We start from the raw sequence: 17699 nt of genomic DNA, 5'->3' as shown, positions 1-17699 counted from the left end.
ATTTTTAGTCTTGCTGGAAATAACAAGGAAAATCGGTATCCTGAGGTGAAGAGAGTTGTGTAGATCGGTGAAATTTTTTTTCCATCTTGAAGTAACTGAAGCTGAAAAGTGTTGGAAAATTAGTAGGCGGTTGAGAGTTTTCATTTTCCTGTATGCTGTTAGGATATTGACTTTGTTGGTGTAGTTTAGCAATTTGAATATGACTTGTCGTGGTCTGGCTGAGCCTGTTCCTTTAATCAATTCTGGAATGCCTACTATTTGAAGTTTGTTTTGTCTGCTCCTATTTTCCAGATCATCCACTTTGTCAGCTAGGATAGTGATTTCCCTTTGCTGTGTGTCTATAGTTTTTTGTGTTTTGTCCAGTTCATCTTCCAGTGAGCTGATTCTGTGTTCAGTGTCGTTCAGTCTTTGTGTTTGGTTGGTGATTTGTTGGAGCACGTATGTAATTGCTTCTTTTATGCCAGTTAGCTTTTGGTCCAGCAGGGGTTCTAGCAGCTGTGTTAAGTCTTGTATTTGAATTTGTTGGGGGATGTAGGTGGATTGGAGGTTTCAGATTCATTTTATTTTTATGCTTTTACTAAAGGAATTATTTATTGAACGAGAATGTTGAACAAACACAGTGGAATCAATGTATAATTTCTCCAGCAGCAGCTGTAAAATGTTTTTTTTTTTTTTTGCGAAGGCTTAAACCTTGAGTTGTTTATTATTGATGGAAAATCAATTTAGACAAATCAATGAAACTAATTAATGGTTCTAGTGCAATATTAAATAAAATGGGCAATAAAGGACAGCCTTTTCTCGTACCCTTAAATATTTCAAAGGGTGATGACTTAGCTCAACCCCCAAGATTATTTGCGTTTTGGGACTTTTATAGAGGCATTCGATATATTGGTAAAATCGGCCCGTGATACCAAATTTTAGAATGCACATAAATAGATGTTTCCACATTATATTATCAAATGCCTTCTCAGCATCAATATTAAGAATAGAACTGGGAATTGTATGCTTTTTGGCAAAAAATAAAATATGGATCAAAGCCCTAATATTTTTAACTCCAGATCTGTTTTTAATAAAGCCAGGTAAACGTTTTCCAAAGAATAACATGTCATTAAATAAATTTGTTAGAAAAGGTGAGATCTTGTCTTTCATTATTTTATAAAAAGATGGAGTTAAGCCATCAGGACCACCTGCTTTAGAAGTTTTCAAATTATTTATAATATTGGAGACTTCTTCAGTGGAAATTGGACTATTAAGACTTTCCAATTGTTCTTTTGAGATCTGAGGGATTTTACAATTTTCAAAAAATGTTTTCATTTTCTCTGAGTTAACATTAGGATTAGAGTACAAGTCTTTATAATAATTTTTGAAAATGTCCACAATTTTATTAGGGTCATTTGTTAATTGGTTATGAGCATCCCTTATTTTTATAAGCTCGCTTATTTTCCGCTTTAGTGAGATTAAAAAGCAAATTATTTGCTTTGTTACTCAAATTATGGATTTTAGCCTGCGAGTGAGATGCGAAAAAATGATGTCTTACTTTGATCCAAATTTTAAGTTGCTCTAAAATATTCTTATACTTTTGGGCATTTTCAAATGAGGGGTGCTGTTTAAAGCGAAGATAAAGGACACTCTGACTTTTACTTAGCTCAAACAACTTTTTGTGGACTTTTTTTAAAGAAGTGAGACTTAAATGAAGATATCTCCCCCCTAGCCACTGCCTTCCAAGATTCCCACAATAATGATGGGTCATCAGGATTTTCTCTAAGTGAGTCAGGAAAAGACCAAGAAACAGTTTTTAGGGGCAGGAAACTTGGAAAGCACAAGAGAAACTGGTGCATGGTCTGAGACATCAATATTACCTATATTTGTTTCAATAGTTCTATTTATCAGATTATTGGAAATTAAAATAAAGTCTATTCTTGTTCCTACGTGATAAGCAGAAAAAAAAGTAAAATCTTTTTTAGTGGGATGAAAAAGCCTCCAAACATCAGTAAGATTAGTGTCTTTGCAGAAATCATGTAGGAAAGTAGACTTTTTATAGGGATTATTCAATTTCCAATCAGATCTATCCAATGAACTGAGAAAGGACTCTTTCAAGTCCCCTGCCAGAATAATATTATTAGCAGGAAGCGAAGAAATTTGTTTTTTAAGACAAGTAAAATAGTCTTTTTTGGAACTATTTGGAGCATAAGCTGAACATAAGTGCCAAGTAACATCATTAATGAGTACTTTGGTGTAAAAAATCTGCCAAGTTCATCTTTAGTCAACTTAATAACAGCAACATTCAATTTTCTATGAAATAATATAGCTACCCCACATTTTTTATTAACAGCAGGAGAGAAGGCTAGCTCACCTACCCAGTCTTTTTGCAACCAAGCATTCTCTGAACCATTGAGATGGGTCTCTTGTAGGAATGCTATGTTGCATTTGGTATTTTTCAAACTTTTAAGTATACTGCTCCTCTTTGAAAAGTGATTTAACACATTTACATTCCAGGAGACAATGGATAAAGTATTTGTTTTAGGTGAGAACATCAATCTGAAGAATGAGTCTGGGCAGATTTAAATAGAACAATACATAAATAGTTAAGTCCACTGGTATAAACAAAGCAAAGCAAACAATAAATACATAAATAGTTAAGTCCACTGGTATAAACAAAGCAAAGCAAACAATATATGACAATGTTAGCATATTAAACTGAAAAAGTAACTTATAGAACTAAAATAACAAATCAAGTTTTATCACACTTGCTTTTTTCCCTAAGGATGGAAAACTCAAACTGTCTCAATGAGATGAGTTAAACAGAGAGCACAACACCCGCCATAGGGTCATTTTGGAGAAATCCCTTTAAAAGTCAAGTGTCAGAAATCATGTCCTCTTCGCTGGAGTGAGGAGGATTATTTGTTCTAGGAGGCAGCGGAGATCTAGATCTGGACCTTGATTTGCTCTGAATTTGAGAAGGTATCGTCATTAGAGAATTTGGTTTGGCGTGGATTCTCATATCTCTTCCACCTTTGATCCTTGGGGGGAGAGCTGAATTCTGAGTTGGATTTTGTTTCTGTAACAAGGTTTCCAATGTTTTTCTTTTCCAGTTGAAAAGTAAATGCAGATGCCTCTCACTAAAGATTCTAGCTCCAGAAGTCAAAACATTTTTAAGTCTAGCAGGATACATCAATGAAAAATTGATATGTAAATTGGCCAGAGACTGGCAAGTTTGGGAAAATTCCCTTCGTTTTTGGGAAAGAAGCAACGAGTAATCTTGAAATATCAATATTTTATTTCCTTCCACTTCTAGTGTATGTAGTTTTTTATAGGCTTGAAATAGTCTTGTCACAATAGTCCAAATATTTTACAATCACAGCCCTTGGTCTCCTGGGATGTAACATTTTAGGAGGTCCAATTCTATGGAGTCTTTCTATCTTAAAATTGTAGCATTCTTGAGGGAGACCAAGCTTGAGAGAAATTGTTTTAGAGATCAGAGCATATAAAGTGTCATTCTGATAAGATTCTGGAATGTTAATAAATCTGAGATTGTTCCTCCTAGATCTATTTTCCAAATCATCAAGTTTTAACTTTAGCTCTTGAGTTTGTTTCTCTAAAGAGTCAATCCTGGATAGAGAATCAATTGTTTCTTCTTGAATTTGAGAAACTGCGTCTTCAATCTCTCCAAATTGCTTAACATGTGTAGACAATTTTCCTGAAATGTCAGAAATTTTTTCCTGTAGTTTATCGATGGCTTTACTAATTGTAGTCTCAATAACTGGATTAATGAGTCTGGCTACTTCAGCCGCAATAAGAGAGTAGTCACCAGATAAAGATGTTCTGGTAGGAGCAGAGTTGTGAGATAAGAAAATACTATTTGTATCCATATCCTGTAGCTTTACATTTTTCTTGTTAGCCTTCTCATATGTTTTGCCATTAGCTTTAAAAGACATTGTGAAGGAAGCAGAATATGTTCTTTTATTAGAAAACCTGAGCAACAATCCCAAAATGTGAGAGTAATGATCTTTTTTTTTATTTAATTAATTTTCCACATTTTCTTGTTTTTTTTTTGTTTGTTTTGTTTTTTCTCCTGTTTTTTATTAATAAAGCTTTTTATTACAAGTCAATATTTCCTTCTTGTTTTATTCTTTGTCTCGGTTTTCCTTTCACAAAGACGTAACCATTGATTTTTTTCTATGGTTACAATCCTCCTCAAGCATTTGCAACATTGTATACAATAAAGGTGTAACAAAAGTATCAGTAATGACAGCAATCACTAACAATGTTTAGTCTTAGTCAGCAGAGAGATAACTTCTTTTTTGTGACAAATTCCTGTCACTAAAATTGTAAAATTTGTGACACAAAATAAGACTCAGCAAGCAGCTGACTCAAAATGTAGTATATAACCAGTATGCAGCAGAGCCCCCGGTTAAGAGAACCGCAAGAAGGGTTGCCACCCGGCCGGTATTTTACATGGCCCCGTCCCTTTTGTGACACTACTCCATATGGCTCCACCCATTTTGCGGCACCCCCTCATCGGCTCTGCCCCTTTTCACGACACACACCGCCCCTTTCTTTTCCTCCCCCCACCATGGCCAGTAATTTTTTTTTAAAAAGGTGGCAACCCTAACCGCAAGTTCACAGGTGAATCTTGAATACAGCGTGGGTTTGACAAATGCAATGGCAGAATCTGAGTAACTAAAGAGCTCGGCACATCAGGAACACCTCAGCAGTCATACGAAGCCAAACCACCAAAAACCTGCTTCCTCTCTGCTCCTCTGGCTCTCCTCACTCCGGGAACCAACACGAACAAATTTCAAATGAAGAGAACAGCTTCTATGTGCCGACTCTCAGCAGGAGCTCTACCTCTGTATTTCCATCACCTCAGTCGCGGAACAGGAAGTCCGGTTTTAGATTCTGACTCCTTTGGGTCAGAGTCCTGCATCCCCTTTTTTTTCTTTAGGTTTTTGTTTTTATTGCCTTTGCAGTTTTGTGGCTGGTTGACCTAGATATTTTTTAATATCAGTTTTTGTTGTAGTAATTTTCATTGGTATTTGTTTTTGATTTTCCTTATTTGTTGGTCTCAGCAAGTTACCTATGTTTCCAGGTTGGGTTTAATTGTTTCCATCTTGTAAGGATGGATGAAATATCAATTTTTTATAATAACATCATGTAGCTGTCACTTTAAGACCAATGTGTTATTTGTTTTTAGTTTCCCTTTTTTTTCTCTCCAAGTTTGTTTTATTTATTTCCTTGCATCAAGGCAGATAGGTGTCTGGGTTCTGTAGTTACATAAAAAAGAAAAGTTTATTAAGCTGTTTCTTTAAGACTGGGTTGCCATAGTTTTAGTATGATTCAGCACTCTATATTTGTGTTTGTTGTTGCTTTCCAGCTTAAAATATTCAAGTGCTGATAAATTTAACTGTAGGTGAGCATTATATTCGTTCTCAGTCTTTTTGGGTAATACAGGGTTAATGCAGGGTCTTAGTTCTGTAGCAATTATGTGTCTTTTTCAGCAGTGCTTTTAATTATTGCTATAGGTTTTAATATCAGCTATCCGGATCTGCGATAATAGCGTGCCACTATCTGTCGTTTGCAAGGGAGGGATGAGCCAGGAGATGTTAGGGCTCTTACTCATGAGCGTTTTTACATGCGCTCCCCTGCGTTCCCTTTTTCGGCGTTCAGCCGCAGGGGAGCGCAGGAATAGACGCATTTCATTATTTCAAATGGGGCTGTACTCACACAGGCGCATGTAGGCGCCGAACGCAGGTTGAGACGCAACATGCTGCATTTTTCCTGCGTTCGGCGCCTACACACGCCTGTGTGAGTACAGCCCCATTTGAAATAATGAAATGCGTCTATTCCTGCGCTACCCTGCGGCTGAACGCCGAAAAACGGAACGCAGGGGAGCGCAGGTAAAAACGCTCATGAGTAAGAGCCCTTACATAGTTAAATTGGGTTGAAAAAAGACAAAGTCCAAAGTGTTGACGAAAAGCACAATCATGAAGCACTGCTGAGCAGTACCAGTAGTTAGAGATGTCGCGAACTGTTCGCCGGCGAACTTGTTCGCGCGAACATCGGGTGTTCGCGCTCGCCGGAAGTTCGCGAACGTCGCGCGACGTTCGCCATTTTGGGTTCGCCATTGTTGGCGCTTTTTTTTGCCCTCTCACCCCAGACCAGCAGGTACATGGCAGCCAATCAGGAAGCTCTCCCCTGGACCACTCCCCTTCCCTATAAAAACCGAAGCCCTGCAGCGTTTTTTCACTCTGCCTGTGTGTGCTGAAGAGATAGTGTAGGGAGAGAGCTGCTGCCTGTTAGTGATTTCAGGGACAGTTGAAAGTTTGCTGGCTAGTAATCGTTTTGATACTGCTCTGTTATTGGAGGGACAGAAGTCTGCAGGGGTTTGAGGGACATTTAAGCTTAGGTAGCTTTGCTGGCTAGTAATCTACCTTCTACTGCAGTGCTCTGTATGTAGCTGCAGTGGGCAGCTGTCCTGCTTCTGATCTCATCTGCTGACTGCTGCAATAACAGTAGTCCTTGTAAGGACTGCTTTTATTTATTTTTTTGTTGTTTTACTACTACTACTACTACTACTACTATAAGAGCCCAGTGCTATTAGTCTAGCAGTGTTGGGGAGTGGGACTGGTGTGCTAATCTGCTGCTCCTAGTAGTTCAGCAGCACCAACTTTAATTTTTTTTTTTAATATTCATTTTTTTTTTATTTTACTTTTTTTTATTTTACTACCGCTGTAGTAGTGTATAAGTTGACCTTTTAGGCATTATTTGCCCTGTAGGCATTATTTGCACACTGTTTTCTTCAACCCGCCATCGAGCTGTGTGACCTTGTTCACATTCTGTCTAAATATCCATAATATTACCGTCTCCAGAAAAAACACCGGAGTCACTTTTTTCAAGCAGCCATAATATATTTTACGTAATCCGTATCCACCGCTGTAGTAGTGTATACGTTGGCCTTGTAGGCATTATTTGCACACTGTTTTCTTCAACCCGCCATCGAGCTGTGTGACCTTGTTCCCATTCTGTCTAAATATCCATAATATTACCGTCTCCAGAAAAAACACCGGAGTCACTTTTTTCAAGCAGCATTCATATATTTTACGTAATCCGTATCCACCGCTGTAGTAGTGTATACGTTGGCCTTGTAGGCATTATTTGCACACTGTTTTCTTCAACCCGCCATCGAGCTGTGTGACCTTGTTCCCATTCTGTCTAAATATCCATAATATTACCGTCTCCAGAAAAAACACCGGAGTCACTTTTTTCAAGCAGCATTCATATATTTTACGTAATCCGTATCCACCGCTGTAGTAGTGTATACGTTGGCCTTGTAGGCATTATTTGCACACTGTTTTCTTCAACCCGCCATCGAGCTGTGTGACCTTGTTCCCATTCTGTCTAAATATCCATAATATTACCGTCTCCAGAAAAAACACCGGAGTCACTTTTTTCAAGCAGCATTCATATATTTTACGTAATCCGTATCCACCGCTGTAGTAGTGTATACGTTGGCCTTGTAGGCATTATTTGCACAGTGTTTTCTTCAACCCGCCATCGAGCTGTGTGAGCTTGTTCACATTTTGTCTAAATATTGATAATATTATCGTCTCTAGAAAAACCACTTGAGTTACTTTTTTTCAAGCAGCATTCATATATTTTACGTAATCCGTATCCACCGCTGTAGTAGTGTATACGTTGACCTTGTAGGCATTGTTTGCCCAGTTTTTTTGGCCACAGCCACTGAAGCACAAAGGCCAGAAAAAATATGCCATATAAATGCTGAAAATAGTCATTTTTTGCCATACGTTGACTCAACGTATATGGCAAAAAATGACTATTTTCAGCATTTATGTGGCATATTTTTTCTGGCAACTGTGCTTCAGTGGCTGCAACCAAAAAAACTGGGCAAACAATGTCTACAAGGTCAACGTATGGCGAAAAATTACTATTTTCAGCATTTATATGGCATATTTTTTCTGGCAACTGTGCTTCAGTGGCTGCGTCCAAAAAAACTGGGCAAACAATGCCTACAAGGTCAACGTATGGCAGTTGTTTAAAGAGAACAGTAGATTACTAGCCAGCAAAGCTACCTAAGCTAAAATGTCCCTCAAATCCCTGCAGACTTCTGTCCCTCCAATACAGAGCAGTATCAAGCAGATTACTAGCCAGCAAGCTTACTATCATCTGTCCCTGAAATCACTAACAGCTCTCCCCCTACACTATCTCTTCCAAGCACACACAGGCAGATTTTTCAGATACATTTTTGCCCTTGATCCCCCTCTGGCATGCCACTGTCCAGGTCGTTGCACCCTTTAAACAACTTTAAAATCATTTTTCTGGCCAGAAATGTCTTTTCTAGATGTTAAAGTTCGCCTTCCCATTGAAGTCTATGGGGTTCGCGAACCGTTCGCGAACCGCTCGCATTTTTGCGCAAGTTCGCGAATATGTTCGCGAACTTTTTTTCCGACGTTCGCTACATCCCTACCAGTAGTTGTAAAATTTGGGGAGGGATAGTAAGAAAAGTGCTGAGAGCATACAGCACAGTTGAAAATATTGTGTAAGCAAGGATAGATTGTATAATACCAGAATTAATTGCACCTTTTCCAAACTGAATAGAGGTGAATTAGGAAAACACTGCTTAACTAAAACTAAGCCAAATCATCAATCATTGAATACTGACTAGTTAATAGACATCTAAATTAGTTTACAGATATACAAGCCCATTAGTGAAAACTCACCTAGTGTACACAGTTTAATAATTATTTAACTATTGAATAACAACAAGGAAGCTAAATGTGGTTCCTTATAAGAAAGGATACAAGCAGCTAACCCTAACAGACAAAGTACTTAAAGGAAAACTATACCCCCCAAACAATGTAGGTCTCTATAAAAAGATATTGCATAAAACAGCTCATATGTAAAACCCTGCTTCATGTAAATAAACCATTTTCATAATAATATACTTTTCTAGTAGTATGTGCCATTGGGTAATCATAAATAGAAAATTGCCATTTTAAAAAATAAGGGCTGCCCCCTGGGATCGTACGATTCACTGTACTCACAAACATACCAACAAACCATACATGTTAGGTCACATGAGCCAATTAACAGACAGAGTTGTGTCTTTTGCTTCCACGCTTCTTCCTGTTACAGTTAGAGTTAAAGTATTTCTGATCAGGTGATCTCTGAGGCAGCACAGAGACCATCACGAAATGGTGGCTCAAGGCAAGAGATGTAAAAGGGCAATATTTACTTAAATATATATTCCAGTTTGGTAAGATTCTTTAATATGCCACTTAATATGATATGAACTATCTGTTGCTTAAGTATTCATTTTGGGGGTATAGTTTTCCTTTAAGGTTTTGTAGCAGAATTTTGTGAAAGAAATAAGCTTATTGAAAGAAAAAACTTTTGGTCTGGTATTGATTCAAGATGTATTAATTTTTTTATTGAAAGGTTTTATAGGTACATAATAAACTTATGTCTTAACCATCTCCAAAGGTGTGCCATATATAGTGTTTTATCTTGAATAAAATGAACTATAAGTGTATATGCCACTGCAGAGTAACACACAGAAGGAAATAGTGCCCGCTTTATTTATAGGAAAATACATATGATTTGGATTGATGTATGTATGCAAGATCACTATTTGACTTCCCCCACCTTATAGAGATCCCCAGGGCCAAAAAATTCAAAGGTCTTTAGCACAACGGGTATATCAACTTGAAAGTAATTAAGTATAATGTAGACATTGATAATCTTAGACAATTTCTAAATAGTTGTCATTCTTTTTGTTGTGATTTCTGTTTAGCTTTTTGTTCAGGAGTATTTCAGTCTGGTTGCTAGGGTCCAATTTACCCTTATAACCAGCTAGAGGTTTAAGCAAATGACTAGAAGATGAAAAGAGGGTCTGAAAAAAGAGAAGCCTCACAGAGCAATGGGATTTTCAATTAAGGATCAGTGACCCCCATAGCTTGAAATAGGATGGGAAAATAATTAAAACTATTAAATGAACATTAAAAATAAAGGCAGATACAAAAGATAAAGAGAACAGAATATTCTGTAACATACTAAAATGATTAACTATCCCCTTAAAACATAGTACAGTGTACTAGGATAAAATATCTTTCCTTAATGAATAGTGTTTCCCCAAGTTATATACACACAATAAATATTTTTTTTTTTATGAAGTAAAATATAAAGAAATATATATATATTATTAGGTTTGGTATTCTTTCTCAGAGACCCGTTATCCAGAAAGCTACAAATTACAGAAGGGCCATCTCCTATACATCTCATTTATTTAAAGCAAAATCATTTTTTTTAATTATTCCTGTTTTTCCTGTAATAATAAAACAATCCTTTGTACATTGTACTACATGTATTCATATTGGTGGCAAAACCATCCTATTGGATTTATTTAAATTATTTTTAGTAGATGTAAAGGACACCTGTTGCCCAAAATTATTTTCCCCCACCAAAGATGCGGGCTAATAAAGCCTACACTCCAGTTGCGGGCCACAGTAGTTTTCTTTTTTTTAATATGGGCCCCAGGGCTTGGACACCCAGACCGGGAGGGAGCTCCCGGTTTGAGCGGCCATGTTTGGGCACACTCATGCACATAATGAGTGAATGCTGCAACTTGCTCATCATGCAAGTGATGTCAGAAGATTATTATGCACATGCACTCTGCCCAACATGGCCATGCACATGGGCAAGTTGTGGCATTGATTAGTGTGCCCCAACATTGCCACTCGACTGGGTGCTCCCTCCGAGTGCGGGTGTCCTAGCGCTGGCGGTGGGCAATTAAAAAAAAAAAAAAAACTACTGCTACCCCCCCAACCTAAGTGTGGTCTGTATCTGGAAAACCCTAGGCCCCAAACATTACAAATAACTGATGCTATACCTGTATTTACACACACACACACATATATATATATATATATATATATATATATATATATATATATATATATATATATGTGTACACATTTATATATTTTTTAGTGAGAAATATATATTTGGATTAGGTAGGTATTGTTCTTATAAAAACAGAACAATACACATGTCAGAATATCAGTCTTGGGCTTTAATCTGCCCAGAACCAAATTTTTGCCTGCTTGCCCAAGAGGAGACACCTACTGACAAGTGATACACTATTATATAAGACAAATAATGCAGGAAAAAGATAATGATTTGGTGATAGCTCTCTAGTGAAAGAGACTATAGTACTACTTTGATGAGTCTCTTGATAAACAGCAAGAAATGATTGTCTCATAAAAAGAAATTTCAAATCTACTGTTGTCCTGGCTTTCCAGCCATAGGCAAATTCCGCAGTTTGGGTCATGCAATATTTTAGTAATCGTCAAACACAATGGTTCTGCAGCTTCTCTCCACTTAGTTGCAAATACAGTGCTTTAAATAAGTCAGACTAACACTGTCTGGCTTCCACCGTGATGCACTTATCTTCATCCTTCATTGCAATTTCTCAGTTTTTCTGCTTGTCTCCTTAAATGGTGATGTATGTGTTCAGTGGAAGAGGTGAGCCCTCCTGGCATTGTTGAAACAGCTGAAGCATTTATGCTGAACTAGGATTTGTGCAGTTTTTCAACATTTCTGGCTGCAAAAAAAAAACCAACAGAATTTTGTATTCAATCACTTCAAGATACAGAAGAAATCTATACTAAAACATAAGAAAACTATAGACATAGGAAAACTATACTAAAACAGTCAGAGCATAAACGCAAGTTATTCAGATTGTTAAAAAGCAATAAAAAGATAAGTATAGTTATAAAAGCTAAGATGAAAAAAAGGTAAAATGATTATAGATCAACCTGCCTTCAGTCAGATGTTTACATTTTATGTTGTAATTTGCAGCATATGATTTATTTATATTAATAGAAAATTGAATGTATAATGGAGAGTTCACACTATATGAAAAATGATGGTTAGCCTGAAAGGCATTAATGACTATGATTTGACCAAGATTTTAAATTCAATGTACCTCACTTATTGCCATAATTTAGCATAACCTTTCTGATCAAGTTTGGCTCAGCTAGTGTAGTCATCAGGTCAGTAATCACTTGCTTATCCAGTAACACCATAGCTACCAAGGCCAGTATTAAAAGTTCTACTGCAATGTACTTGCAATGGTTTTGCCCTTGAATGCCCAGTTACAACCAAAATCCCTCCCACACCATAGAATTATGTCAACATCCCTGTGGCTTACTTCCCCTATACACCGGGGCAAGAATTTTGTTTAAAGGTGGCAACCATAGGCACAGAACTTTGTATTGCATATTTTGTATGCTAATACTGCAGGAAAGGTTCAATCTCATACTTTGATGTCATCTGCAGAGCTGAGTTTTACACAATTTGCACATTATTTTTGATATTATGGACTACTAGGGAGTTTGAATGGAAAATAACATCTTACACTGTGGCTCAGACACACATGATGTTCGCCCCGTATTCCCCAGCGCTGTCATTGCTGCTGCTGCTTCCCATCATGGCTGAGTGCTCAGGAGAGATGGGGAGGATCTGAGGAACTGGGGACTTGGGTGACGAAGGGGGACTTGGGGTGGCACACAAAGCTAGAAACACAAAATGATAATGAGATGATGCAGTGTGAAAAGGAGGTTTTGCTTTTTTTTGTGTTTGTGTTTACATATGGATATATAATATGGAGACAAAAGCAAAAGCATCTTATCCTATAACCCAAACAGCAATCAGAATAAGATGAAAACAAATTCAAATCAGAGAATACCTAGTCATACATTTGCTATTTGGTTTGTTCGCCTTTTTAAACTTACATTACATTTTAAGGTCTTGGTAATTAAATTGTCATGTTAGTTGTATTTCTGATATTTAGGAAACTTTGGAGCCAGATGTCTTATTGTTTCATGCAATGAGTGTATTAGAGTATGTAAGTCTTTTACAGAAAGACACCATTTACTTTTTCATAAGTAATGAGCTATAGATAGTGGCATAACATAAACAGGTCAGGCCCTCCTCATAAACCTTCAGAGGGCTTGAGGCCCACCCTCAGAAAAATACTCCTGCCCACTTGTTGCAGCAGGCAGCAACATGAAATGAGTACCATACAAAAGGCCTTGTCGTCTGGGTCCCTCTGTCCATCCTCCTATGGGGTCGTGGGGTTTGCTGTTTGGTAGTTACTCCACTTACACTGACAGATATAATATTAACTGTTTTAAAATGTATAGGTAAGAGGTAATAAACTCAGTTTCTGCAGTCTTTAGGTTCCTGACTATATCATAGGAACTGCTGGGCTGGATTAAAAATTTCAATGGCAGTATGTCACCCTGTTCAACTTAAAGAGATTCTATTATGATTATTATAGTATAGTCTATATGAATAGATCATGCTGTGTACATTGCAAGTAATTATTTCTACCATTTATTATTTGATTCTTGAACCAATATATGTATTTTTTTTAGTTGTAATATAGGTGTATAGGCAGCCATCTCAGCTCATTTTGCCTGGTCATGTGCTTTCAAAAAGAGCCAGCAATTTACAATAGAACTGCTTTCAGATAGGCTACTGTTTCTCCTATTCAACTCAATATAACTAATGGAGTTGCTACTTGGATTATGGTGGCCATACATACTGAAATCCGCTAGGGCCCAACAATCGGATCACAATGAGGAGAATGCAGGAGGTCAGATCAAGGACCATATAAATGAACTGATGCAGTCCTCGATCCAAGTGGATTTTAAAACCTGCGCAAATGTCGGCCAGATATTGATCAGGGAAGCCCGTCGGAAGGTCCTATACACTGCCCAATAAACTGCCGACTTAATCTGTTGGCAGCTTTACTTTACCACGGTGTTCTGCACATCCAATTTACTAACAACCAGTGCTAAATTTGCTTGTCCTCTGCACCAGGTCCATTTTATTAAAATTTAGTAAGTAAGGATCTGAGATTGCCCCTGGTCTCTAACTGGAGTAACTGGAGGAGTCACAGTGGGACAGGGGAAAAGGAGGGGGGTACTGCGTGATATGGCTGCCTGTGCTGTGCATTCATAACATATTTGGCTGATATAAATATTCTAAAAAATATGTAAGTATGCTATTAATCTGACATATACAGTTTTTATGCTTTTCCAAAACCACGTATATCAGCGTTTAACTGACTACTTTCATAGTTTCTGCTGTGAGCAGATTATGATTGATGTCTCTTTGCATGGAACTAGTTCTGTGAGTAAACAAAGAGTGTGCACCAGCCTCAGTACACTCACAGTACGGTTGTGTTTAATCATAATCTGCTCACAATGGGAGCTTACTAGCAGTGGAACTGACAGGCCAGTTAGTTACTCTGAGATCACAGCTACACTTCCATCACTGGTATCGATGAGTCAGATACATTGTATTGGGTCTGGGCAAGATACCATTCCCACTAGTATAGATGCACCAGGATACACTTTATAGAAGCAATGAATACTTTGCAATGAGAAGTGTTTTTACACAAGTAGGTACTTTTCCCTAGGGATACAATTCAAATTGCTGACAAGGATGCATTATTCACATTGTGTCCCAAACTGAATTTGTCCTTAGGGCATCATTTACCAAAAGTATTTATTAGCTGTGCTTGTGAGTTGTAGTTATTTTTTCAAACACTTTGTGGCATTAGTAGCATTGCAATTGTAATGTTACTACCACATACAATGGTGCTTGAAAGTGTGTGACCCCTTAAATTCTCTATATTTTTATATGAATGTGACTTAAATATCATCTGATTTTCAAACAAATCCTAAAAGTAGATGAAGACAACCTAGTTAAACAAATGAAATAAAAATTATATTTGGTCATATATTTATTAAAAAAAAATTAAAAAGATCCAATAACATATCTGCGTGTGGCAAAATTGTAACGTTAGGATTATCATATAATCTGAAGGTGAAATCACAGACTGGTGTTTTCAGTCAATGGGATGACCTTGTCTCTAACTCACACCTGATTGTGTGTTGTGATCACATTTACACAACATTTGTAGTTGTGTATCATGGCTCAAAAAAAAAGTAGGTGTCTGAGGACCTCAAAAGAGGGTTGATGACCATAAAGCTGGAAAAGGTTACAAGACTATCTCTAAAGAGTTTGGACTCATTTGCGTGGGTAAGCATTCAGGGAATAGTGATCATAACATGGTCTCCATTGGGATTCTGTTGCAGAAACAACTCTATAAGGGAGTAGCTAGAACACTACATTTTAGACTTTCAAACATCCACAGTATATGGGCAACCCTGCAACATATTAAGTGGGAAAACCTTTTCACTGGGTTAAACAGAACAAAAATGGGATGTTTCTAAAATGCTGCTTAATAAATATACATATCAGTATATTCCCCTTGTAAGCAAGGAACGTTGTTGCAAAACAAAATCATTGTGGTTCAATATAGGTGTTGGTGTTGAGGTGGGTAAGAGAAGGTGTGCTTATAAGGCTTAAGCTGTTTATCAAGTACAAGGAGGCTAATAAATCATGCAAAAAAAAGCCAAGCTAAAATTGAGATGGAAAAGGGTATTGCAGCAAGCAGTAAACAGAATTCACAATTATTTTTTAAATGTAAATAGTAAAAAAACGCAAGCAAGATGGGATGGGATCAGAGCGGGGTCAGTTGGTCGATGAGAACAGAAAAAGAGCAGAGATTCTGAACTGTTATTTTTCATCTGTTTACACAAATGAGGAACCAATTAATGAAGGTTTCCTTCTTAAAAGTCTCAAGTCTATAAATACAATTAAATGATGCTTGGAACATATTATTTGTACCTGGATAGAGAACTGGCTGAAGGATAGATCATAAAAAGTGGTGTTAAACAGAACATTTTCTAATTGGACCAGTGTTGTTAGTGGAGTACCACAGGGCTCTGTACTTGGTCCCTTGCTTTTCAACTTGTTTATAAATGACCTGGAGGTGGGCATTGAAAGTACAGTTTCTATTTTTGCAGATGATACTAAATTGTACAGAACTACAAGTTTCATGCAGGATGCTGTGACTTTGCAGAGTGATTTGACTAAATTGGAAAAATGGGCAGCAAAGTAATTTTTGTCTAATTCCGGGCACTGTCATTCTGTGGCCACTAAAGCAAATAAATGCTATCTTGCATAAAAACGGCATTAACTCAAGGGATGAAAACATAATTTTGCCTCTTTATAGGTCACTGGTAAGGCCTCATCTGAAGTATGTGGTGCGGTTTTGGGCTCCAGTCCTTAAAGGAATTGTTCAGTGTAAAAATAAAAATTGGGTAAATAGATAGGATGTGCAAAATAAAAAATGTTTCTAATATAGTTAGCCAAAAATATAATGTACAAATGCTGGAGTGACTGGATGTGTAACATAATAGCCAGAACACTACTTCCTGCTTTTCAGCTCTCTTTGTTTACACTGACTGGTTACCAGGCAGTAACCAATCAGAGACTTGAGGGGGGGGCACATGGATCATATCTGTTGCTTTTGAATCTGAGCTGAATGCTGAGGATCAATTGCAAACTCACTGAACCGATATGTCCCATGTGGCCCCCCTTCAAGTCGCTGGCTAGCTCAGAGTTATAGAGCTGAAAATCAGGAAGAAAGGAGAAAGCCACTGCTCTCCCCCCAAAATATTGCTGACCATCTACAGATTGTAAAAAACACATGGACAAACCAGAAGAATACTGGAAGAATGTTTTGTGGATGGATGAAGCCAAAATAGAAATTTGTTGCTTAAAGGAATTGTTCAGTGTAAAAATAAAAACTGGATAAATAGATAGGCTGTGCAAAATAAAAAATGATTCTAATATTGTTAGTTAGCCAAAAATGTAATATATAAAGGCTGGCGTGATTTGATGTATAACATGTCAGTCAGAACACTACTTGCTGCTTTTCAGCTCTCTTGGTTTACACTGACTGGTTACCAGGCAGTAACCAGTCAGAGACTCACTGAACAGAAATGTACCATGTGGCCCCCCTTCAAGTCGCTGACTAGCTCGGAGTTATAGAGCTGAAAAGAAGGAAGTTGGATTCTGGCTGTTTTATTAGACATCTGTTCACTCCAGCCTTCATATATTACATGTTTGGCTAACTAACTATATTAGAAACATTTTTTATTTTGCACAGCCTATTTACCCAGTTTTTATTTTCACACTGAACTGTTCCTTTAAATGAGGAGCATTACATTTGGAGAAAGAAAACATTGCATTCCAGCATAAGTTCCTTATCCCTTCTGTGAAACATGGTGCTTAGCGGGTTCTGGTTTTGGCCTGTGCTGCTGGATCTGGGCCTGGACAACTTGCCATCATTGATGGAACAATGAATTCTGAACTATCCCAGGGAAATCTAAAAGAAAATGTCAAGACATCTGTCTGTGAACCAAATCTCAAGAGACAGTGGGTTGTGCAGAAAGACAGCGATCCTTAACATTTGCTTTATCAAAGAATGTTTAACTCAACCCGAACCGCAACCCGCATATTTAGACACTTTGATCCGCGACCCGACACAGACCTGCAACTGCCTAATCCGCAACCCGACCTGCAAGCCACCAACCACCATCAAACAGGAAGTGATCGTGCTGCAAACCTGGACGTGACATCAAAAGTGTGGACAGAAACAAGTTTCGTAAAACTTTAAAAGGAGTAAAATATAGACAATATTACATAAGATAAGACATTTAGATGAGACCCGCAACCCGACCCGCACCTGCACCTGA

General features: G+C 37.6%; 1 protein-coding gene across 14 annotated transcripts in view; it reads right to left on the bottom strand.

Moving 5' to 3' along the window:
- Positions 1-9422: 9422 nt before the first annotated feature.
- The window catches only part of plekha6.S (pleckstrin homology domain containing A6 S homeolog), a 128403-nt gene continuing 120126 nt past the window's right edge, over positions 9423-17699 (bottom strand). For 13 of the 14 annotated variants that reach the window (XM_041583828.1, XM_041583829.1, XM_041583827.1 and 10 more), the window contains 2 exons: positions 12437-12593; positions 9423-11620 (listed from right to left, as the gene is read on the bottom strand). In XM_041583828.1, coding sequence (XP_041439762.1) covers positions 12445-12593 — 149 coding nt within the window. In that variant the 3' untranslated portion in view covers positions 9423-11620; positions 12437-12444. The remainder of the gene's footprint in view (positions 11621-12436; positions 12594-17699) is intronic. The other variant, XM_041583833.1, reaches the window with a different exon arrangement.

The sequence above is a fragment of the Xenopus laevis genome, chromosome 2S, assembly GCF_017654675.1.
Source record: "Xenopus laevis strain J_2021 chromosome 2S, Xenopus_laevis_v10.1, whole genome shotgun sequence".
Taxonomy (NCBI): Eukaryota; Metazoa; Chordata; class Amphibia; order Anura; family Pipidae; genus Xenopus; species Xenopus laevis.
Note: the sequence above shows the minus strand (reverse complement) of the source record. Positions and strands in the feature narration are given on the sequence as shown.